The sequence below is a fragment of the Chrysochloris asiatica genome, unplaced genomic scaffold, assembly GCF_000296735.1.
Source record: "Chrysochloris asiatica unplaced genomic scaffold, ChrAsi1.0 scaffold00101, whole genome shotgun sequence".
NCBI lineage: Eukaryota > Metazoa > Chordata > Mammalia > Afrosoricida > Chrysochloridae > Chrysochloris > Chrysochloris asiatica.
In genome coordinates, this window is record NW_006408619.1 from 9,760,010 (window position 1) to 9,784,498 (window position 24,489).

At 43.5% G+C, this 24,489-nt stretch overlaps 2 protein-coding genes across 2 annotated transcripts in view; one reads left to right on the plus strand and one right to left on the minus strand.

Moving 5' to 3' along the window:
* Window positions 1-583: 583 nt before the first annotated feature.
* PEX11A (peroxisomal biogenesis factor 11 alpha) lies at window positions 584-7,013 on the minus strand. The gene is made up of 3 exons (XM_006867174.1): window positions 6,925-7,013; window positions 3,617-3,735; window positions 584-1,155 (listed from the first exon to the last, which is right to left on the minus strand). The coding sequence occupies exons 1-3, from the start codon at window positions 6,978-6,980 to the stop codon at window positions 584-586; spliced, it is 747 nt and encodes a 248-aa protein (XP_006867236.1). The 5' UTR covers window positions 6,981-7,013.
* A 3,267-nt stretch (window positions 7,014-10,280) lies between these two features.
* WDR93 (WD repeat domain 93) overlaps window positions 10,281-24,489 on the plus strand; it is a 56,761-nt gene continuing 42,552 nt past the window's right edge. The window contains exons 1-5 of the mRNA XM_006867175.1: window positions 10,281-10,583; window positions 11,202-11,394; window positions 13,870-13,934; window positions 23,119-23,197; window positions 23,872-23,987. Coding sequence (XP_006867237.1) covers window positions 10,281-10,583; window positions 11,202-11,394; window positions 13,870-13,934; window positions 23,119-23,197; window positions 23,872-23,987 — 756 coding nt within the window. The remainder of the gene's footprint in view (window positions 10,584-11,201; window positions 11,395-13,869; window positions 13,935-23,118; window positions 23,198-23,871; window positions 23,988-24,489) is intronic.

Consider the following 24,489-nt stretch of genomic DNA (forward strand, 5'->3'; position numbering starts at 1 on the left):
CCAGAGAAGTCTCCTCCACCCTGCCACTGACTGGTCCCTACAGACAGGGGAGGAGGAGAGGAAGTGACCAGGGAGAAAAGGAGCTTCAACTAGAGCACAGTTGTGCAAAACCAAGAATCCACACAACTCGAGAGTGATATATTCGTGTTTACTACTTGTCTGATTGGGTCGCTTTCCATTTTTATTCATTTAACAAACACTAAGCTCTTACTATGTGCACAAGATGCTCAATAAATGTTGTCACTGTTGTTAAGTACCTGTATAGGGTTTCCAAGAGTGGCAGCTGGTGGGTCTGAAATGCCAACCTTGCGGTTAGCAGACCCGTGCTTATCCTATAGCACCACACCAGCATTCCCAATAAATGTTAGAAAGGGAAAAGAGGCAGGAATTCAGACGTCACTCCAGCTCTCTAGAGAGTGTATGTAAGTCTTCATGGTCTTCTCCATTTGCAGCCTCATTTCTACTCACAAGTTACTGACTACTCATGCGAACAAGTCCTTAAGCTCAGTCTGACCCCGTCTGTGATGAATGCCAATGTCCATTTCACTAAGAGATCACCTTCTGAAGCAGGTCTCAGCCTGCCTTAGAGGGTCTTCAGTTTCATCTGAGGATACGCCACAATGATGATGCCTGCTATAGAGGACAGAAGACCGCCAAGTCCAATGATGCCAGGATTGGACTTATAGATCCCCAGCTGGTCCAAAGGGTTCAGGATATCACCAAAGTTCTTCACCGTGTCCAAGAGCAAGGGGGGATGTGTCTTCAGGGATCGGAACAAGAGAAGGAGAAAGGTCTGAAGCCACTCTGTTTCTTCATCAGCCACACTGTGCACCAGAGGATTCTGGGATGGTGATTGCTGCTTCTTTGCCCTGTCGTGTGCAACCTGCTCCATCTGCAGGGAGATTTCATACAGATCCCTGGCCAGGTTCAGCAGGAGACAGTAGTAGTAGTAGCGGGCAGCCCACATTCGCCATTTCTCCTTGTTGATGCCAGAAGTGAGACCTACACTTCTTACCCAGAGGACGGTGTCACAGATGAAATAACCCACACGGCTCAAGTTGGCTAGTGTTAGACACAAGCGGGACACCAGGTCAGTGGCATGAACACTCTGCTGAGTTGCCTGAACAGCATGTACCACGTTTCCTAGTCTGAACCCTGCAAGGAGAACCCACAATGGTTAACAGTTACTTGATTAGTCTGGAATGGGAAGACAGGGTCCCTGCATCAGGGTGAGGGGCCAGCATTATTAGCCATTGTCTGTCATGAGAGGTTCAGTGTTTACTCAGGAAAGGACTCTATAGTATGTTCCATCCACACCAAACCCATTGCCACCGAGTCGATTCCAACTCAGTGACCCTATCTACATAGGCTTTCTGTGGCTGTAAATCTTTATGGGAGCAAACAGCCTCATCTGTCTCCCACAGAACCGCTAGAAGGTTTGAACTGCTGACCTTGTGGTTCTGCCCAATGCTTACCTTACAGTACAACCAGGACTCCTTACAGTATATTCAGGAAGCCTGAAATGATCCTGGTGGGTGTGTGCGGTGGAATCAGTTCCGACCCTAGAGGACAGAGCAGAGCTATCCATGGGGTTTCTAAGACCGCAAATCTTTACGAGAGCAGCCAGTCTCATCCTTCTCCCACAGAACGGCTGGTTGGTTTGATTCTCTAATCTAGGTGAATTCAATCAACCATTGCAGTGAGCATGGTTGTTAAGTGCCTTTGAGTCGGCTCTGGCTCATAGTGACCCTGAATCTGAAGAGTGGCGGGTAGGTCTGAACTGCCAACCTTGCAGTTCAAACCAACCTTGAAGCCCAGTGCTTTATCCTACAGCGCCACACCAGGACAGCTGGGATGTATTTATCAAATACCAACTAGGCTGAGTTGTAGTCCTAAACATTATAAAGGATACCTTAGACTCAGTAAGTGTTCCTGAAGAAGCTACCTTCAGAAAACTTACCATCTCAGGAAACCAGTGCATGCAGTGAACACTCCTGGGTTCCTGCTCTGGCTTTTCCAGTAACTGGCGGTGTGACCTTGGATAAGGTCCTTCTGGGCTCAGAGACCAGTGATCTGTAAAGGACCTTTGAGCTCCAACTTCACTAAAACGTCTAATCTTCAGTGTCATCCCGGACTGCTCACTGCACCCCTCCTCCCTCTGCTTGACAACTGAAGTCTTCTGTCAAGCTAGCTTCCTCAGTGATCTGCCTAAACAAGGGTTTGCCCTAACGCCTTTGATCATTTACAAAAGGACACCACCCTGCACAGCTGTTCTGTTTCCTTCTCTCTAACCACACCTCAATTCTACTTCCTCCAAAACACCTGTAAAGGAAAACTTTAGAGTTTGAAGGAAAACTTGACTCCAGCTAACTAGACTTGACACCAAATCTTTGTTCACTATTTGGACCATGTCATCTTACTTCCCTTTCCCATAAAGTTGGGGACTATCCCTACATAAAGTGTTGTTGTTAAGTGCTGTGGAGTCAGTTCCAAGTCATAGTGACCCTATATAGATAGGGTTTCTAAGAAGTGGTTGGTGGTAGGTTTGAACCACTGACCTTTCAGTTAGTAGTAGTCCAGTGTGTATCCTACAGCACCACACCAGGACTCCAATATGAAGTTGTTGTTAAGTGCTGTGGACTCAGTCCCAATTTATAGTAACCCAATTTTGGGTTTCTAAGGAGTGGCTGGTAGGTTTGAACCACTGACCTTTGCAGTTTAAGCGGACCTTGTGGCTCAGTGTTTATCCTACAGCACCATACCAGGACTCCAATATGAAGTAGGTGCTCAAAAATAATTAATCAATATCTGGTAATCATTCCATTTCAGTTTATCTCCTTGCCTACTACAGCAACATCTGGTTCTCATCAAACCAGGAATCAAGCATAGTAGCTACCCTTATTAAAACATGGGATACCCCAGGATAACTTATATAAAAGTGAATTAAATGAGTATAAAACTACTGAGTTCACCTTTTGTTTTTAACATGAAACCATCGTACAAATGGTTTACGAAAATCTACTCACCCATTCATTTCTTCTAGCAGTTCCAGCTAAGAGGGGGAAAGGCACGTGCTTTAGGATACAGCTATTCTGTTCCATGGTTATGTGCCATGGAGTCGGTTCTGACTCATAGCGACCCTGTACTGGGTTTCCAAGGCTGTAAATCTTTACGGGAGCAGAACACCTCATCTTTCTCCCGTGGAATAGCTGGTAGTTTCGACCTTGCGGTTCGCAGCCCGATTCGTAACCACTACACTACCAAAGCTCCTTCTGTTCTTCCATAGAGCACAAGAATTCCCAGGAGTCCAAAGCTCCTATCTGAGCTTGTCAGCTATTTATGACTCTAAGCCCTAAAGGCTACCTGATGCACTGTGATGTCCAGATGCTTATGATTCCATAGAAAGATATGGCGTAGCAACAAATGCGGATGTAGGAGGGTATGGCTGTAGGAAAACATTCAACCTTTTTGGTTGGTGACTCCGTGAGGACAGACTTACGGACTGATTCTACTAATAAACTTGACTGACTAGAAATGCATGACCTTGGAAGTGTTTTGTCTAAGACCGAGGATTCTAAACCAGGAGGCACCGTCCCTCAGGAGATGGGGTACTTACATTTCCGGCCAGTGCTCACACTGGACTCCAGTTTCTTGAGCTTCATTACCACCTCCTTCTCTTTGCCAGCTTTAGGCTCTAACAAATATCTAAGTAACATGCATGTGTACTGAATGGCTCTGAAATGGAGAAAACAACAAAAAAAGAGAGATAATTTACAAACCAACTAAGGCTTGATTCATGAAGAAAGGGTAAGAGAAAGATGTCTTACAAAAGGCAAAAGCTTCAAGATAGTATCTTATGTAGCAGCTCTTACAAGAGGAAAATTCAACAGGGCCAAAGGGTGGAACATGTGATGGAAATGCAACGCTAAGATGATGAAAGAGAACTCTGCAAGAATGCAGAGCCCACCCCCCCCCACCCCCCTGGCCCCAAGCCTTTTGCTCAAACAGAGAAATGGAGGTAGTGAAAGTAAAAAATTACACAAAATCCTCTCTCACGTTAAGTCTGCAGCGATCCATAATCTTTATTTACTTTGGTAGAATAATTTTCAGACCTTTAAATTAAATTTTTTTGACCACATAGTTAATCTACTACTTATGTGAAAGGGCACACACTTGAACTAGAATCAAGTAAAAAGTCCAGTCTGAAAATGTTCAATTTTTGATAAATGAAAGACCCAAATAAACACTAGCACATCAACAAGTTCATATATGTATTCCAAAACCAATTAGTACTTTACAGAAAATACAGATGAACTTCTATTTAATGCGTGGCGCTGGAGGATAAGCACTGGACTGCAAGATGGGTTTGAACCACAAGGTTGGTGGTTCAAATCCACCAGCTGCTCCTTGGACACCCTATACAGAGTCACTATGCCTTGGAACTTACTCAATGGCACTTAATAACATGTATTCAACTGTGGACTTGGGTGTCTCAGTGGTTAAAGCACTCAGCTGCTAACCGAACCCACCTGCTGTTTCACAGGACAAAAATTCAACAGTCTGTTTCCCTAAAGATACACATACCGCCTTGGAAACCCTAGGGGCAGTTCAGCTTTGTCCTACAGGGTCACTGTGAGTCCGAATTGTCTCAATTCACAATGTTTTTCATTTTTCAAAATATACTCAAAAAAGTGATTGTCATGCCTCCAAAGAACTGCTTTTCTGACAGAAATGTAATGAGAAAATTTGTCACATAGTCAAAAATCCACATGCGTGCTTCCTACAGGCCTGCATTTGAATCTCTTTCTGGTATAAATATTATCCTCAAGATAAATGTGGCATATTTTCCAAAATGGTGACCTTGTTATTAGGAACAAAGCAAAAAAAAAAGAAAAGGATCAGAAACAATCTTTCTTTCTCTCTTTTTTTAAGTGTGCTTCCTGGTTTGGGGAGGCTCAAGTTGGCCATGCCACTAAAGCTCCCTCCCCCAGGTCTGGTCTAAGAATAGGATCCACACATAATACACTGCAGACCCACTAGTTGTACTGCAGGTGACGTTGTCTGTAGCTACATCATACAGAGACCAATAATCCACAAAATCAATCCACAGCCATCGAGTCAATTCTTACAGCAATCCTACGTAGGATTTTGAGATTATGCATCTTATGGGAGCAGAGAGCAGCACCTTCTGCAAAGCAACTGGTGGCTTTGAACCACCAACCTTGTGGTTGGCAGCCCAACATCTAACCTAGATCACTAAGGGAACTGAGAAATGCTACATCTGGATAGGCACTGGCCTGCTAACTGAAAGGTTGGTGGTTCAAACCCACCAGTCACTCCATGGAAACCCTATACAGGATGTGGCACTGTAGAATCAGCACTGGACTGTGAACCACAAGGTCAGCAGTTCCAACTCACCAGCTACTCCTTGGAAACCCTATACTGGGTCACTATGAGTTGGAACCAACTTGATGGCACTTAACAACAACAAATGAACCCATGGCATTTAACAACAACAAACATTTACTTTAGGCTTCTATTTTTTTGAAGCTTGTACATACTGCAACAATTTTGAAAACTTATCAAATTCATTAGATGGTAGTATGGCTTGTTATAAGGAACCCTGGAAGCATAATGGATGCACACAGCAGTTCGAATCTATCAGCTGCTCTGCAGGACAAAGATGAAGCTTTCTGCGCCCATATTTACAGCCTTGGGAACCTTAGACAGCGTCGCTATGGAGTCCTGGTGTGGCATTGTGGGCTAATACACTGGACTACAAAGTCAGTTTGAACCACAAGATCAACGGTTCAAGCTCAGCAGCTTGAATAAAAGGTCACTATGGGTCGGAACCGACTCAATGGCACTAAACAACAGCATGACCTGTACTGGGTCAGGATGAGTCCTAACGGACTCAAGGGTGGGCACCAGCAGCCCGCTGCAGCTCAACTGTGTGACTCAATCTCTCAGCTCTGCCACTTGGTACCTATTAGCTTCCTTCTGCTTCAGCTTCCCCATCTATGAAACAGGGATCATATACGTAGGGTTGTAATGAGGGTTAAACAAATCGAAAAAAGTTGTAAAAACTTTTTTTAAAAAAAGTTTTTAAAGAAGTAAAAAACACTGATAGCAACGGTTGGCACGTAGTCAGCGTCAACTTTTGGGGCCTATTTTTATTGGTCTCTGTGTTAGCACCGCCCCATTCAGAGGAGTTGGAAAAGTTGTTCAAGAAAACTGAAACGATTTTTTATTACTGAACAAGAATCGATCAAATTTCTAGTAGAAACATGATAAACGAATCGGTAAACACCACAATCTCTGTTTAATATTTTCAGTAGCACAGTATGTCCCTTAGGGCAGTTCGATCTTTCTGGAACTGTCAAGAATGCATTGCTGTACAGTTTACAAAACTCTCTCTCTTGCAGCATTGTTAAGAGCTTGGGAAACAGTGGCAGATAAATACTTTCCCATAGTATTGCATTTCATGGGCTAGTTGAAGCCAGAAAGCTATATGCTTTCCTAGCCATAAATGTCAAGCGAGAGAAAGTTCCTTGAAAAGAAAAAAAAAAAAAAAGCCTTTAGGAAAATGTTGAGCTGATGGGTCTTCCTCTGCCTGGAGAACAAAGTTGGGAGAGAAGGCGGCGCAGTCATTGTCGGGTGTTAACTGCGAGAGGTCTCGGCGGCTGGGGTGCCGGGCACCTGGGCTTTCAGCGCACAGGTGGTTCAGAACCGGTGCGGATGGCCCAGACTCCTTGAATTTAGGGTGAGAAGGACCTCAAGAAGCAAACTCCCTCCGTGGGAACTAGCAGCGTCCTAGTTTCTCCCGTTTCCGTCCACTAGGCTGGATAGCAGGGACGCTGGAGAGCAGATCCCGGTGCGGGGTCGGAGAAAGAAACGGGTGGAGGACGCTGGCACCTGACTCACCTGAAGAGTCGGTCCCGGCCTTGAGTCTGATTGGTGAAGCGTATGAAGGTTTCCATGGCGCCCAGGACGAGAGTCACACCGGGACCGGTCGTGGGCCGTCAGCGCATGGGTGCCGCTCTCCTCCCTGGGGGAGGGTCGGTCCAAACTCCGACCGTGGGACCTAGTCTTTACGCCCACTTAGGAGCGCGTGCTCAGCTGGGTGAGCGACTCCGCGGACTTCCCGTTGGAACCGGAAGTGATGGTTACTAGGGAGACGTCAAGCCGCTGGATTAGGTGAGTGTCATTTCTGCTGCTGCCCTCGGATACCTGCTTTTTCTTTTTCTGCAGAAACCTCCCTTTCCTTCCAGGGCCTCTCAAGTCTGGGCGAAGGAGTACCCAGGAACCCCAAGGGGAATCCCGAAAGGGTCTCCGCAGCTCGAGAACTGCCTTGAGTCTTTGCTTGGTGATTGTGGGGCATGGCCGTTAATCAAAGCCTTTTGTTTGTTTACGATGATTTAAGAGCCGCTCCAGGTTTAGTGAAAGAAACTGTTAAAGCAGGAACAAGTCAATTCATGGAGTGTATGTATTTCTACCATGAGAGGTGAGTACAGTGAGAGAATTTTCGGTTTGGGTTGTTGAAGACTTAAAGAAGATAGATAGATACTAAAGGAAATTCTTGAAGGGTCGACATGAACAAATTATGTACAGTGGTCAAAACACAAATTTATTTGTTGTTGTTAGGTGCCATCGAGTCGATTAAGACTCATAGCGACCTTATGCACAACAGTAGGCAACACTGCCCGGTCCTGGGCCAACCTCACAAACGTTGCTCCTCTTGAGTACATTGCTGCTGCCACCATGCAAATCCATCTCTCTGGGGGGTCTTCCTCTTTTTTACTGACCCTCCACTTTACCAAGCATGATGTCCTTCTCCAGAGACTGGTCTCTCCTGATAACATGTCGGAAGTATGAGAGACAAAGTTTGGCCATCCTGGCCTATAAGGAGCATTCTGGCTGTACTTCTTCCAACACAGGTCTGTTGGTTCTTCTGGCAGTCCATGGCACCATTAATATTCTTCTCCAACATGATAACTCAAATGCAACAATTCTTCTGAAGTATTCCTTATTCACTGTCCAACTATCACATGCATATGTTGTTATTGTAAGGTGCCATAGAGTCGATACCGACTCATAGTGACCCTATGCACAACAGAGTGAAACCCTGCCCAGTCTCACACCAACCTCACAATTGTTGCTATGCCTGAGCCCATTCCTGCCGCCACTGTGCCAATCCATCTTGTTGGAAGTCTTTCTCTTTTTCTCCAACCCACCACTTCACAAAACATGATATCCTTCTCCAGGGACTGGTGCCTCCTGATGATATGTCTGAAGTATGAGAGACACACTCTGACAATCCTGGCTTCAAAGAGCATTCTAGTTGTACTTCTTCCAACACAGATCTGTTTGTTCTTTTGGCAGGCCATGGTACTTTTAATATTCTCCAACACGGTAACTCAAATGCATCAATTCCTCTGGGGTCTTTCTGTTCACTGTCCAACTTTTGCATGCATATGAGGTTATTGAAAATACCATGGCTCGGATCATGCGCATCTTAGTCCTTAAACTGACCTCTTTTCTCCTGAATACTCTAAAGAGGTCTTGTGCAGAAGATTTTCCTAATGCAATATGTCGTTAGATTTCTGGACTGCTGCTTCCATGAGTGTTGATGGTTGGTCCAAGCAAAAGGAAGTCTTTGACAACTTCTATCTTTCTTCCATTTGTTTGGCTGCAGTTTATTGGTCCAGTAGTGAGGATTCTTGTTTTCTTTACATTGAAGTGCAAACCATGTTGAAGGCAGTGATCTTTGATCTTCATCAATAAGTATTTTAAATCTTCTTCACTTTCAGCAAGCAAGTTTGTATCATCTGTACACAGAAGCACTCAGGAATATATAATCATTCAAACAACCAAAGGGTGCACCCCGAAAACCTGCCCCTCGTGCATCAACACACAGCCCCTCTCCCTCCCTGAATCCAGAGTCCCCAGCTGCTTCATCTCTCCATGTCATCATCGTCTCTGCCTCCATCTCTGGTGTCACTGCGTCTCTGGATAGGGTCCTGCACTCCACTCTTCTGTCTTGATGGTCCCAGGGTCCTCTGCTCCTGGGCTGCAAGATCAACCGCTCCCCTCCTTTTGTTCCAAACATCTGCCTTTACATTTGCAACACTCACAATCAGTCCTGATAACAATCATTCACTAATGAACCACAAGAGACTGATCCCCATCTCCTTTCACCAGCCCATCCAGACAGGTTGGAAAGCACTTAGTGGAGATTCTACCTTACCCCGTACCTCTGAAACTAGGCTCTCTCTTGAAAGCTTGTAAGCCAGTCACTTCGTGCCTTTGTTGTCCCCCCACCCCCATTTTGGGTAACCAATGTCTAGGTTGCCCATCCCTGTCAACCCTGTGTACTGAGGGAGTGGGAATGATCCTTGCTGTAAAGATTTGTTCCCTCTTTTGAGCTACTATATCTATAAGTATAGGTCAAGTTCATCAAATTGTAGTGGATTACTCTTTTTTTTCCCCTTCTTTCTTCCTCTAGTCAAATTCTGATCATCCAGCCATTGAAGCCAGGTCAGATGGGCACTATCTGTAAATATGGGTATTCTTGTGCATCTCCCCTCACTTCATAGCAGCTGAATGCTTTACTCTCCACTCTAGTCCTCTGTGGCCCTGTCCCTGTCCCTGTGCCCAAGAGTCCCTAGGTCTTGCCATACTGCTGGCCAACCAGGTCTCAATCCAGGTTGACAGGAGTCTATTGAACGTGGTCAGACTTAGTTCACAACTTCATTGCTGTTCCCCCCTCCCCCCGCTTCCCTTTATCAGTAAACCAACGTAGTTACCAGCACCTAGGCTGTAAATTTTTATGGGAGCAGAAAACTTCATCTTTCTCCCACAGAGCATCTGGTGGATTCGTACTGCTGACCCAACTCATAACTCGCGATGCTCCCAGGGCTCCTTGTGGTATAGACAAAGATGTGGCAGTCTGATTAGGAAGGAACGTGCCAGTCTTTGGGATAAATAGTTCCCGTGGGTGGTTGTGTTGGGGAAAATGATCTGTTATCTTTCAGTTGTTGTTGTTAAGTGCTGTCGCGTTCGTTCCAACTCATAGTGCTCCTGTATAGGGTTTCCGAGGAGCAGCTGGTCAACTTGAACTGCTGACCTTGCGGTTCAAACCGACCTTGCAGTCCTACGCATAAACCCACAGCACCACACCAAGTCTTCTATTAGTTTGCCTTTTTTCTCATAGTTCCTTTGTTTATTTCCTTTATCAGCTTTTTAGAGTCTCACAGAAATTCCCAGTGCTGCCTTTTGTGATGTCATCCCCTAAAGGAAGTCAGACCCAGAAGATGAAGCCACCCATTTGTATACGAAAAGGACCACTGGAGGTGCCCTCCCCCTCAGAGCAGGACTGGTCTAAGGATGATGAAGAGGATTTTGCCTTCAAGGATCTGGGTCATGGGCTTGATTCGCTGCCTCAGCCTTATAGAATGATCAACAAGCTAGTGAACCTTCTGTTTGATCGGTCATGGGAAATTATTGAGACGAAGGAGGCAACAAGGGAAATCAATCTTACTCAGATCCATCCCATCATCTACTCTCCACTTGTAGAAATCAAGGTAACCACCAGGACTCTTGGTTTCCAGTTGAGTGTTAATATATGAAAACACCTCATCCAGAAAAGCCCTTCCATCAAAAACGTCCATTCAAAAAAGTGGTTGTCATTTTGAAAGATTATAGGCATACTGATGTTGAATGAAGTCGGTCTGGTAATGGCTGTGAGAAGTGGGATCTTCTGGTTAACGGAAGATTATGTGCAAGAGCTTTTTTATTGTTCAGTTACATTTGAAAAATCTTTCTGAATGTATTCATCTAGCCTCTTGCTTGATATGGTGGACACTCTGCCAGTACCTCAGCTATCTCTCTTCTCACAGTATTCTAAATGGATCAAGTACAGAGCATGGACCCCTTAGCCACTCATCACAGTGCCTGTGGTCACCCTTAGTGTTGTGAATGTGCATTTATTCTCAACGTCTGTGTTTCCTCTTGCTTTCCCTCTCAAAGTAGTGGAATGTAATGACTTTCTTGCTGCTTGGGTAAGGGAGTTAGATATTCACTGTTTGGGGATGTTATTATATCTAGGAAGGGCGCTCATCCCTCTTTGAAAAATTGCCCATATTATTTAAAGACAGTGACAACTGAAAACCATTCCTTTTTGTTTGTTTTTGTTTTCTCAGCTCGGCACAGTGCCAAATTGCATGGCTATGTCCCAAGACTATATTTTTATTGGAGGAGCCAGAGGATTCTCAGTCTATAACCTGTACAGTGCTAAACAGATATGTGCTTGGGAGAAACTGAAAGTTGATATCACTTCCATCTGGGTCACAGACATGGGGAGTGAAATCCTTATTATTACTGTGGATGAAATAGGTACTTGTTTATCACCATCCCTTTAGCCTCATTTACGGATGCCTGAGAGGGAATAGAGGGGTCCTGATGGCTCAAAGTGCTCAGCTGCAAACCAAAAGGTCGGCAACTTGAACCCACCAAGATGTGGGCAGTCCGCTTCCATAAAGGTTTTCAGCCTTGGAAACCCTCCGAGGCAGTTCTGCTCTTTCCTTAGCTAGTCTCTACGAGTTGCAATCAACTCAGCAGTGGGTTTCATCTGGTTTTGGTGAGGTTATGGAGAAGACAAGAACACAAGGTTTGTAGATTCTTGTTCAATTTAATACCCATTCCAGGTGTGGGTGAGACCAAGCATGGCGCATTCTCCCTGGTCACCTAGTAGTAACTAACACCTTTGGAGCAAGTACAATGTGCCAGGCACTACGCTAACATTTTCCACATTAGCCCATCTCATCCTAGGAGGTAAGTACAACTTATTACCACTGATTTTCTGAAGAGGCAGCTGAGGTAAGGAGACAACCTTCCTGGAAGTACCACATAAAGTAAGCGACACAGGCACGCTTTAAGGCAGGCAGTGTGACCCCAGAGTCCACACCTGGTGCACACTCAGCAATTCTGCCATTTACATAAAGTCGAGCTTTTCTCCCTCCACCTGAGAATGAGCCAGGACCTTGTGGATAGGATGGTATAGAGAACCATGACCAATGTCCTAGATGGGTGAGCTGGTGCTGTTGGTTGTCCCAAAATTCTAGGCGAGCATCAGAAGCAACAAAGTCTGGGTGCAGAGGGTAGGTGTGCCTTCTGCTGAACCAGAATGTGGTATAGGCACCAAGAAGAGCTCCAAACACCCAGCCTGTCAACCTGACCTAAAGGAGGGACTGGACACAGACAGCCACTTCCTGCTTACACCCCAGAGAGCTGGGCTTTCTCTAGCCTGCTTTTATGTTTGGAAATGGAGGCCTCTGCGGTCCTGGGGTACCCAGACTCCTGTGTTTGGATATGTGAAGCTTCTATACTTGGTGGGGATCAGAAGACAAGTATCAGCATTGACCAGGAAACCAGGGGTCACGTGTCTATACTACCAGGGCACACAGAGCAAAGTGCCTGCTGGCCCAGCGGACCTCTGTTGCAGCAACATGGGCACACTGAAGGAAACCTTGCTGGAGAGGGACACAGTACCCAGGCAGAATGAGAGGCAGGGAGACCATTAAAGAGAGACATTAAAAGAGTGTGACCCAAAGCAGGGGCAGTTAAAATGAGAAGGGAAAATTGGTGTATCACTCTGTAAATATCAACACTAGAGGGAGCGAGGTGAGGGATAAAGGAAACTGTGCTATTTTGGTATCTTTCTGTTAAGCCTACAACTGTTATTGGATGCTGCCAAGTCCACTCCAACTCCCTGGGACCCCATGTGCTAGACAAAGTAGAACCGCCCCATAGGTTCTCTTTTTGGAAGCAAATCACTGGGCCCTTCTCCTCCGGAGCTGGGTGGATAGCAGCTGAGCACTTAACTGTTAAGTCACCAGGGCTCCTTAAGTCTAAAACTGTTTCAAAATTTAAGTTTTAAAAAAATGAAAAGAAAAATGTAATGAAAAAAACTTGATGGGCAACAGAACATGTGTATGGTGGGGCACTAACCTTCTATGATAGTAACAATTAAGAGAATTAAGGTTTCAGGGTCTGTGCACTGAAGAGTTTCATTTAAACATGAATAGATTTGAGGTGCTTGGACAATGTCCGAGTGGAAATATTGATAGTAAAGAGGAGGAGTTTGGCGTAAAGATAGGCTCTCATTTATCACATGGCATTGGGTCTAGTTGGCTTCACGTCTGCGTTACCCTCGGTAGGATGAATTTGGAGGCAGAGACCGTGTTGCTGTCCCCATATATTCACTAGGATGGAGCAAGTATCCCATGAATGTTTATTGGGTTGAGTTAGACTGTTACCTGCAGTGAGTCAGCTGCCTTTATAAGGGCAGAATTCTGGATGTAGGGGAATTTATGAATATTCTAAAAAAGGAAAAAAGTCATTCTGAAGGCTGAGAATGCACGGGTTCCCTAGGTTCAGTGGGAATTAGAGTGGTGGAGTTATGTATTCAACAGAATGAACGGAATGAGAGGTTTATTGAGGGATGACAACAAGTGAGACATAGAAGAACAAAATCTAATTCTTCAGAGAACTACTAGCAACAGCTGGATAACATTGCATGGCAGGGAGAGGCGAGACGCCAGAGCAGGAGGACGGTAGATATCAAGGAAGTGATTGATGTAGCCAGTGAGTTTGCAGCAGGCTTCCAGCTGTAGATGTGAGGTCTGAGGAGAGAGAACCACCTGAACATTTCAGATGACAGAGTAGAGGAAGGTAGGGCGTCCAAGATCAGCTTGGGCAGTGGAAAGGCCAGGAAGAAAGTATGAGTTTATGATGGTAATTTCAGAAAATCCAAGACAATATTTAGTTCACTTATCTGTCACCCAAGTCTCACTTGTTTTTCTGTTTCAGGTATCATTAGACTGTTTTATTTTTGTAAGGAAGTTCTTTACCTAATCAAGGCCATCAATGAAGCGGTGAGTTCCTATTCTTTTTCACCTAAAACTGGGACAAACCCTGCTGCAAATTAGGTGTATTTTTTTTTTTTTTTTAGGAGGAGGGGGATGGGGAGATTGACTTGAGTCAAGGTTTACAGACCCAATCATAAATCTTACATTCAAGAAATCACACACCTTATTTCAAATTAGGTTTAGTTTTAATATGGAGGTGATGAGCTCTGTCCTGGCTTAAGAGAGACCTATGTGGTCAGAGAACCTCCTCTGAAATATACACTTAAAAGATCCCTCACCATCAGAGGGGGCTGCTGAGTGCTGTGGATTTCTTTACTCTGCTGTCAAGAGAAGAAAAGACAACGACACTGGGGTCCAGATTTTTCTCTTGAGTGTCAGACCCAACACCTAATTGTTGTTGTTAAGTGCCATCGAGTCGGTGCTGACCCATAGCGACCTTATGCACAGCAGAATGAAACACTGCCTGATCCTGGGCCAACCTCAGTATTGTTGCCACGCTTGAGTCCATCGATGCTGCCACTTGGCCAATCCATCTCGTTGGGGGTCTTCCTCTTTTTCTCTGACCCTCCACCTTACCAAACATGATATCCTTCTCCAGCGACTGCTCCCTCCTGACAATATGTCCAAAGTACGAGAGACAAAGTTTGGCTATCTTGGCCTCTAAGGAACACTCTGGCTGCACCTCTTCCAAAATGGATCTATTGGTTCTTTTGGTAGCCCATGGCACTTTCAATATTCTCCTCCAACACCATAACTCAAAAGCATCAATTCTTCTACGGTCTCCCTTATTCACTGTCCAACTTTTGCATGCATATGAGGTTATTGAAAATATCATGGTTTGGGTCAGATGCACCAAATAATGACTTTAAAATCCCTCGATTTTCCAGGCTGTGTCATATCCCATACCCTGGCCCAGGCTGTCTCTCTGTTTGGAATGCTCCCCCTCGACTCCCACCTCCTCCCAGATGCACCTGTTAATTTCCTCTCATCCTTCAAGAGCAACTCAGACATCTCCTTATCTAAGATGTTTTCCCTGACACCCTCTCCTTTTTTGCCACCACCATATTGAACAACAATATTGGAGTTCTGGTGTGGCGATGTGGGTTAATGCACTGGACTGCAAAGTCAGTTTGAACTGCAAGGTCAACAGTTCAAGTTCACTGGCCGCTCTTCAGAAACACTATACAGGGTCGCTATGGGTCAGGACTGACTTGACGGCACTTAACAACAACAACATATTGAACATTTTCTACCTCCTCTATATGGGAGCCTTGGTGGTGCTGTAGGGTAAGCACTGGACTGCTAGCCACAAGGTCTGTCACTATGAGTCAAAATCGACTCTATGTCAGTGGGTTTGGTTTGGTTTTGGATTTACAACCCTCTTCAAGGAGCCCTGGTGGCATGGTGGGTTAAGCATTGGGCTGCTAACCTAAAGGTCAGTTCAGTGCTTAAAACCTACCAGCCCGTCGTGAGATAAAGAGAAGACTCTGCTCCCTAAACATTTTCAGTCTCGGAAATGCTGTGGAGCGGTTCTACTCTGCCCAACGTAATAGGGTCGCTTGAAGTCGGAATCCGCTTGACATAAGTGTGATTTCACATCCTCTTATGTATTTGTTTATGGAGTCCTGGTGTGGCACTGTGGGTTAATGCGTTGCACTGCAAAGTCATTTAAACTGCAAGGTTTGGTGGCTCAAGCTTAACCATCCGCTCCTCGGAAACCTTATAGAGGGTCGCTATGGGTCAGAACCCACTCGACAGCACTTAACCAACAACAAACGCTTATTTATTTATAGTCGCTGCTGCATCTGTACATGAGCTCTTTGAGAGAAGGGGTTGTGTCTTAGTCTCACCTTGTGTCCCTTATTCCAAACACACTGTAGGTTCTCAGAAAGTGGTTTTTTGAACGAGTGAATCCCCAAAAGGGTAATGACTGAGAGGGGATTTTTTTAAAAATATTGTCTTTTTGGTGAAAGTATACATAGCAAAACACATTCCCATTCAACAATTTCTACACCTAATGTTCAATGACACTGATGATGTTCGTCCTACTGTGTTAGGATTTAATGATTTCTGTTCTAGTTATTTCACTTCCATTAACTTAGACTCATCACCTCCCAAATGTGTCATCTGTGCTTTAGAGTAATCGTTTGCCCATTTGATCTTAATATCATTTAAAAAAAAAAAAAAAAAGAGTACAGTAATCATGGATGACAGTCTTTAATTTTGGGCTAAACTGCTCTTTGGTTTAAAGGTGACTTCAGGGGATAGTTTCACCTCAAGGTTTAAAGTGTATCTCAGGGCAGGGTTCCTGGGAATTCCTCTAGGCTCGATGGGTCAAGGAAGTCTAGATTTTTTGTGTATTTGAAGTTCTATTTCTCATTTTTCTCCCTTTGTATCAGGATCCCTCTATTGTGTCTTGATCAGAACCTCAGGTGGTGGGAGCTGGGTCCCATCTAGTTCTTCAGTGGTCCACAGTGACAGTTAGTCCTGTAGCCCAGTTCTTTCACTATTCCTTTCTTTCTCTTTTGCTCCAGATAAAGAGAGACCAATAGTTGTAACTTGGGTGGCCACTCACGAGCTTTTAAAACCTCAGAACACTAGTCACCAAAATAGGGGGCAGAACACAAACTGTAAGAACTATATTATGTCAGTTGGCTTACTGTATGCAAAACCATGACCCTAAGTCCTCAAACCAAGAAAACAATTCCCTCAGGTGATTGCTTATATCTAACAAGTATCAGCATTTGTAGTCCTTATTTGTTTTATTATATGTATTTTGTTTTCATTGTGGCAAAATTAATACCAAACATAGCATTGGCCAAGTCATTCTTTTTCTTGTGTACAACTTGGAGGCATAAGCTGTAATAGTCAAGCTGTGTAAACGTCACCCACATTCCTGCCACCTTTCCTGTCACCATAAACAAGTGACTACTCTCTAGAGAATGATTCTCCTCCAACTTCTGCTGGTGGGGGTTGTGTGCTAGGAGTCGGTTCCAACCCATAGCAACCCTACATAGTGTTTCCGAGGTTGTAAATCTTTACAGGAGCAGAAAGCCTAATGTTTCTCCCACGGAACAGCTGGTAGTTTCAGACTACTGACCTTGAGATTAGCAGCCCAACTTGTAACCCCTATGGTACTAGAGTTCCTTTCCAATTCCTGGTAGCCACCAATAAACATCAGTCTCTGTATATTTACTTATTCTTGTCATTTCATAAAAGTGAGGTCATATAATGTGAGGGAGTTTTGAACAGTTGGTGGAAAAATTCCATTATCTTCCAGTTACATTTTTCTACGAACTTTTTGAAGCCCCCTTGTATCTGTCCTTTTGTTTCACTTATTTCATTCAGTGTAATATTGTCTAGGCCAATCGTCCATGTCTCAAGATGATTCAGGATCTCATTTTTCTTCATGGCTGAATAGGACTCCATGGTTTGTGTGTATCACATTTTGTTCACCCATTCATTTGTTCATAGGCAGTTAGGTCGTTTCCATCTTTTTGCTGCTGTAAATAGTGCTGCAATGAACATTATCTGTTCATGTCTCTTCTGTTAGATCCCTAGTGTATATGCCTGTGAGTGTAATTGCAGAGTCATATCGGATTCTTGGTGTGGTGCTATTGAATCAGCACAAGATCAGCAGTTCAAACCCACCAGCTGCCCCTCAGAAATACATCGTCTCTATGAGTCAGAGTAGACTCAACAGCACTTAACAACAGCATGGCCATACTATTTTTAATTTTTTAAGGAATCACCATACTGATTTCCCCACAGTGGTTGTATCATTTTACATTTCCTCCGGCAGTGGATAAGGGTTCCAATCTCCCCACGTCCTTGCCAACATCTGTTGCTTTCTGACGTTTTTGATCATTGTCACTTGAGCAGGAGTGGGGTGGTATCTCGTTGTCCTTTTGTTTTGCATGTCTCTGTTGGTAACGACAATGAACATCTTTTCATGTGTTGGCTGCTTGAATATCCTGTCTGGTGACATGCCTGTTCATGTCCTGTGCCCGTTTTTTATTGGGTTATTTGTCTTTTGCTGTTAAGATGTAGGAGTTTTATATATGTTTTGGATACTAGACCCTTATCAGGTTGTTCCCAAAGATCTCAGAAGAGATTTTTAATGGCAGTTTGTCTTATACAAAACACTACCGATGAGCACCAAGACAATTCAATGGAGAAAGAAAATGTTTCCAACAATGCTAGACCATCTGGATAAACAAATGCTAGACCATCTGGATAAACAAATGGGGAAAATGAACCTCAACCATACTTTACACTGTGTATGCATAAAAATTAATTTAAGCAGATTGCAGACCTGAATGTGAAAGCTAAAATCTTGAACCTAAAAAGAAATATTGATATTGGATTTACTTTTCAAAATTTAGAACTTTTCATACTGCATACCAAATATAAAATTTAACTCAACATGGATCATTATCCTATATGTAAAATATGAAACTATAAAAGTCTTAGAAGAAAGTTTAGGAGAATGTCTTTGTGTCTTTTGATGTTTCTGTTAAGTCGCTTTTGACTTACAGTGATCCTGTATGGGGTTTCTGAGGAGCAGCCGGTGAGTTTGAACCACCGACCCTGCAAAGATTTTTTAGCTACCACACCAAAAACACAAGCCATAAGAGAAAAAAGCCTAATATATTGGACTTCAGAATTAAAAACTTTTGTTCTGTAAAAACACTGTCAAAGGATTAAAAAGACAAACTGCAGACTGGGAGAAAATATTTGTGAATCATTTATCTGACAAAAGACTTGTATCCAGAATTTGTAAAGAACTCTCAGACTGTATGATTCTACTTCTGTAAAACACTAGAAAATGTAAACTAATCTATAGTGCTAGAAGGAAAATCAGAAATTATTGGATGTATGGGAGTTGGAAGAAATGGGAGGGAGAGATTACCAAGAAGTATGAGAAAGCTTTTGGGAATGATGGATCTGTTCCTGTCTTGGTCATGATGATAGCTTTGAGGGTATATATGTGGAGGCGTTAAAAATGTTCATGGAAAAATGCCATTAACTTTTTTTTTAAGCTTTGTGTTGTGAATTGAGTGGTGGTTGACAGAGCAGGGCATCAGTTTTACATTCAACAAATCCCACACTTTGTTTCATCTCAATGATTGCAATCCCCTCCATGCAACAACAGTGATCCCACTATCTCCCTGTGGTTTTTATTCCCATTCCATTCTCCTTCCTATTCCCTTCTCAACTTTATCCTTAGGTACACGTTGCCCTTTTGATTTTTAATGGTTGGCCATTCCATGGTAAGCATACCTTAATAGTATTGTTGTCCCCACTGTATCCCTATCTACTCCGCTTAGCTGAAAATTGGACCATGAGGGTGAATTTCATGCCAGATCTAAAGGGCGGCCAAGGGCCATAATTTCGGGTTCCTCCAGTCTCTTTCTAAGGAGCCTTGGTAGCATAGTGGTTGTGAGTCGGGCTGCTAACCTCAAGGTCAGCAGTTTGAAACTATCAGCTGTTCCACGGCAAAAAGATGAGGCTTTCTGCTCCCGTAAAGATTTACAACCTTGGAAACCCTGTATGGGGTCACTATGAGTTGGACCTACCACCATCAGTCTCTTTGTGGTAACTAAATCTGGTCATTTTTTAAAATTTTGAGTTGTGTTCCACATTTTCCCTCACTCTATTCTGAATCCTCTAATGTGATTCCTTTCACAGTGGTTGATAGTGGTAACCAGGCACCATCTAGTTCTTGTGGTCACAGAGTCTTGGTGAAAATATTCTATATGCTACTTTATTGAGTAGTGACTGAGATCGTAAAAACTCATGAGCATCCATCAAAGTGCAATCATTAGTCTCTCCATGTCCAGAACAAAGAAAAGTAAAGAAAGTCAAAGAGACATGGGAACAAATAGTCCAATGGACCATCAGCTTCCATGACTCTGAGACCAGAAGAACTGTACAAACAAAGCTCTTCAGAGTTTAAGCTCTAATGCAATCCACAAAAATACTTAGGAATGTTCATAGCAGCTTTATTCATAATTATAAAAACTGGAAACAAACAAAGAGCAGTGAACATTTTTGGTGTGCTAGTTTGATGGAATAATATATAACAAAAAAACATAATGAAATACTGATACTCATAGTAGCATAGATGTAACTCCAAAACTTTGAGTGAAAGAAACCAGATGTAAATAGTATGTTCTGTGTGATTCCAATTGTATGACATTTATGAACAGGCAAAGCAATTTATGGTGACAATGGTTCAGAACGTTGGTTGTCTATAAAGGTGGGGATTGAGATGAGGCAAAAGGGAGCTTTCTAGGGGATATTATTTATAAAGGAATATGAAATATACAGGAATATTCTTTATCTTGACTGGGTGCAAATTATATAGATGTGTACATTTGCCAAAACTCATCAAGTTGTATACTTAATACATGTAATTTTCCCTTTATTTAAATTTTGTTTCTAAAAACCTCTAAAGAATATGTAAGGGGAAAATGCCTCAAGTCATCTTATTACAACAGCATACTGAAGATATCCAATCCTGATAGGTACATTAAAAAACAAAAGCACTATTACTGGATTAAAACACACCAGAAATGTTTTTAAATCCATGAATTTGTCATATACATATATTTAAAAATTTCACTGTCACCTTTGGAGATAGCTGGGCCATAAAGTGCAGAATTCTAAAAACTGGTAAGAAGTAAACATTCATCCTAACTTGCGCTGTGTTTCAGAGTAACCAAATAGTTGATGGTAGAAACATCTCCTTTATAGAAGAATTCTAATAAATGCAGAAGAAATGATAGATTTGGACTACCCCAGTTTTGTAACTATTTTCATGGTCTAGAGGGAAAAGTGGAGTCCTGGTGTGCTGTACTACAGTGTACTGGACTTCAAGGTTGGCAGTTCAAACTCACCAGCAGCTCCTTGGAAACCTGATACAGGGTCGCAATGAGTCAGAACCGACTCGACGAAACCTAACAACAACAAGGGGAAAAAGTCATCTAGGCAGTGAGATGATCTCAAAGAGCTGATGGGGAACTTTAGACTTGACGGATCAGGATGACACCTAGTCTGGCGCTGTAGGATAAGTGCAGGACTCAAGGTCAGTTTGAACCACAAGGTCGGTGGTTCAAACTCACCACTAGCTCCTTGGAAACCCTATATTGGGTCACTATGAGTCAGAACTGACTCCAGGGCACTTAACAACAACATCAATAAAGAAAAGAAAAGCAGTTTTATAAGCTTCCTGGAGTGATGCAGTAGACCTGTAGAGTATCCTTGTAGAAACAATTGACCCTAAATGCAGACATAGCTCTCTGTCCAATCACCAGTTTACAGGCAATATGAGGGGCTTCAAAAAGTTCATGGAAAAATGAAATTTCACAACTTTTTGAAGTCCCCTCGTACAGAGTACAGAGGAACATATTAAATGGCATCATGAGGATGCAATCAGTCCAGGTAGGGATGTGAAAAATTCGACAGGACAAATGACGTGGTTTCTTCAAGAAAAACAGGAAAGGGGACCATTATCAACTTAGCAGCTACAGAAGGAGCCCTGGTGGCACAGTGGCTAAAGCGGTAGACTGCCAACGAAAAGATCAGCAGTTCAAACCCACCAGGTTTGACTAAGCTGTGGCAGTCTGCTTCCTAAAGATGACAGCATGGGAACCGTGTGAGGCAGCTCTACTCTGTCCTATTGTAGGGTTGCTACGAGCCAGACTTGAGTTCACAGCAGTGGAGCTTGGCAAAGACAATCCATGCACTTCATCTGAAGCCTCGTTTGAATAAAAAACAACTGTGCACAGAAATTCATGAGACGTATGACAGAATTGGAGAAATTTCAAAGCAAGTAGAATATTAGATTGTATCCTGGTGGGAGCTGTAGGATAAAGCCCTGGACCACAAGGTCAGTTTGAACCACAAGGTCGGTGGTTGAAACTCACCACTAGCTCTTTGGAAACCCTATACAGGGTCGCTATGAGTCAGAACCGATTTGATGGCACTTAATAAAAACAACAATAACAACCTTTTTAAATTTAATCAAATATTAATTTATTAAGTATGGAACAAGATTTGTTGTTTTGTTGACAATGAAGCTGATTAATAGGTACTATCTTCTTTCTCTTTTAAGTTAAAATTTTTCTGTAGCAAAATATTGATATGAAAATGTGTAAATAAAAAATTTTAACAACGACCTGTCCCCCTTAACTTACCCTTATAACTAGTCTGTTGTTGGATGCCACTGACCTAACTCCAACTCATAGCAACCCCCAGTGACAAAGGAGAAGTACCCCATAGGGACTCCATGTGACAGTAGAGCTGCTTCATAGGCTTTTCGTGGCACAGCTCCACATGGTTCTTCCAAGGAATGCTGGCTAAGTTCGAACTTAGAGCAGTCAAGGGCTTAAGCATTGAGCCACTAGGGTCCCATGTAACTAGTCTAGCCATCTGATTTTGCTAATCTTGTTAAGTGCCGTTAAGTCAGATCCAACTCATAGAGACAACTGCATAGGCTTTCCAACTAGCAGCTGCTAACCTTATAGTTAGCAGTCCAGTGCTTATCCTACAGTGTCACATCAGGTCTTAGAGCTCCTTAAAGATACAATACAACCATATACATTGGACTTCTCTCATCTTGCCCACCATTTGAGCAGGCTTCAGACTGGGCTTGTATTCAGTCTCCACTGATGTATAGGTAGTCTTTTATCTACCAGCCCACCAGACTTTTCAGTGTCAAGTGGAACTTATTTCAACTCTGAAGAATTGAGTGTTGGCATAGGTTTGCCAACCTGACCAGGAGACTCAAACCCAATTCAACCCACTGCTATTGGTTCTGATGCCTAGCCAGGTACAGGCTGTAAGTCTTGGGGAGCAGAAAGCCTCATCTTTCTCCCACAGAGCTGCTAGTGGATTTGAACTGCTAACTTTGCAATTCAGTGCTTATCCTACAGTGCCACAAACCAGATTAGTATGAAATCACCATAAATCATCAGGAGTATTTAAGTAATCAGGAAATAAGCCAAAAACCTTTGAACAGAAAAGCAAGTTGCCCTTCTATACATACCATTATGTGCAAGTCTTACACAAAAAATGGAATGTGGCTAGCAATTGCAGGCAGCTTTCCATGTCCCGAGCACTATAGGAGCGTGTTCTTCTCTGTCACTGGGCTGTGTGCTCTATCGGTGTCTCCTTTTTTTTTTAGGATGATGCCAGCAAGCAAACCATCTGCCTAAAGATGGAGACCTCTCATGGAGGGGACTGTGCAGCCTTCCTTCTACAAGGCAAGACTGTCCAAAGCCTGTTCAGATCGGCTGTCTCTTTCAGATGATTACTCTTTCTTAAGGAAACATTTAGCTTGAAGCCCATGCCATGGGAGAGCACCCTTTCCCCAGGTTGGCAGGTATTTGGTTTAGAAGCGTGTTTCCTTGACAGGATAAAGTTCCACACACAACTGCTTTGCCATTTGTCATACTATCAAATAAAGGTCAGGAGAATGCTCTTGGGACATCTTTCCCAATCCGAACCTTTTCTTAACCACTCACTCTTTCAGTTACTGGTTCTGTGCATGCCACCTGCCTCCCCAGACAGTCATAACTGGAAGGCCAAAATGTTGGTGAAATGTACCACTTGGAACACAGAAAACATGGGGGTTGGGCAGAGCAGAGCATTGGTTCAAAACTGTTGCATTAGTGTTGTGAGTGTGGGAACAGTGTTTTTGTGACTTGAGGGGAGGAGCTCTGCAGCTTGCCTTGGGGAAGTTATTTGGGGAGTGACAATCTGCAGTCATGATTGCAGAACACCTAGCCTGCTGTGTTTGCACAGGTTGCTGTTCACAGAGGGTCTGGTGCAGAGGTGGCTGCTGTCTGTGCTAGCAGTTCTGAGAAGATGGGCTGTCTCAGAGGAAACTTGCCTCCTGCTTACAGTTGCTCAATGGTTCCTTGGTTTCCCAATGCAGGAGCTGGAGATATTTGGCTGGATGTGTATAAATTGCCCAAGGAGTCTTGGCTCAAGGAAGTGGAGTACCCTCTCAACAACGTAAATTTCAAGAAAAAAGGCAAACAGCTGCAAATGGTAGGAAACAGCTCTGCTTTCAACACTGATATCTTTTTTCTAACCTTTGACCCTTCTCTAGCCTAAACTCTGCTTGGGATTTCAAGATGAAGGAGATCTTCTGGAGGCTCTACTAGAGGACAACAGGAAATCGAGCCCATGTCTCCCCCAAATTGATGTGCCGTGGTTTAAATAAGATATTAAAGAGTAAAGGTGTTCGTTAGTGGGAAGCTCAGTGTCACCCTGGTCTGGGAGTTGCCTCTCTAAAGTCCACTCTCAGCACCTCTCTGAGACAAGGGTTTTTGTGCTAATGCCTGCTTTATAGATCAACTTTTTTACCCCTTCCTGTGTTGAAGTAATGCTTTCATTCCTCATATTACACTAAATTTTCCAGACTATGGTATAAAGGGATTGCTCTTAATATCAGAGAGATATATATTGTTGTTAAGTGCCGTCAAACTAGTTCTGACTCATGGTGACCCTGTGTAGGGTTTCCGAGGGACGGCTGGTGAGCTTGAACCAC

Bases quoted from the DNA above. Each gene is read 5' to 3' on its own strand.
- PEX11A (XM_006867174.1), bottom strand. From the start codon at position 6,980: ATGGAAACCTTCATACGCTTCACCAATCAGACTCAAGGCCGGGACCGA. The intron at 3,736-6,924 runs GTGAGTCAGGTG...TCTCCATTTCAG, and splicing joins GGCCGGGACCGACTCTTCAG to AGCCATTCAGTACACATGCA. The intron at 1,156-3,616 runs GTAAGTACCCCA...TTCTCCTTGCAG, and splicing joins TGTGAGCACTGGCCGGAAAT to GGTTCAGACTAGGAAACGTG.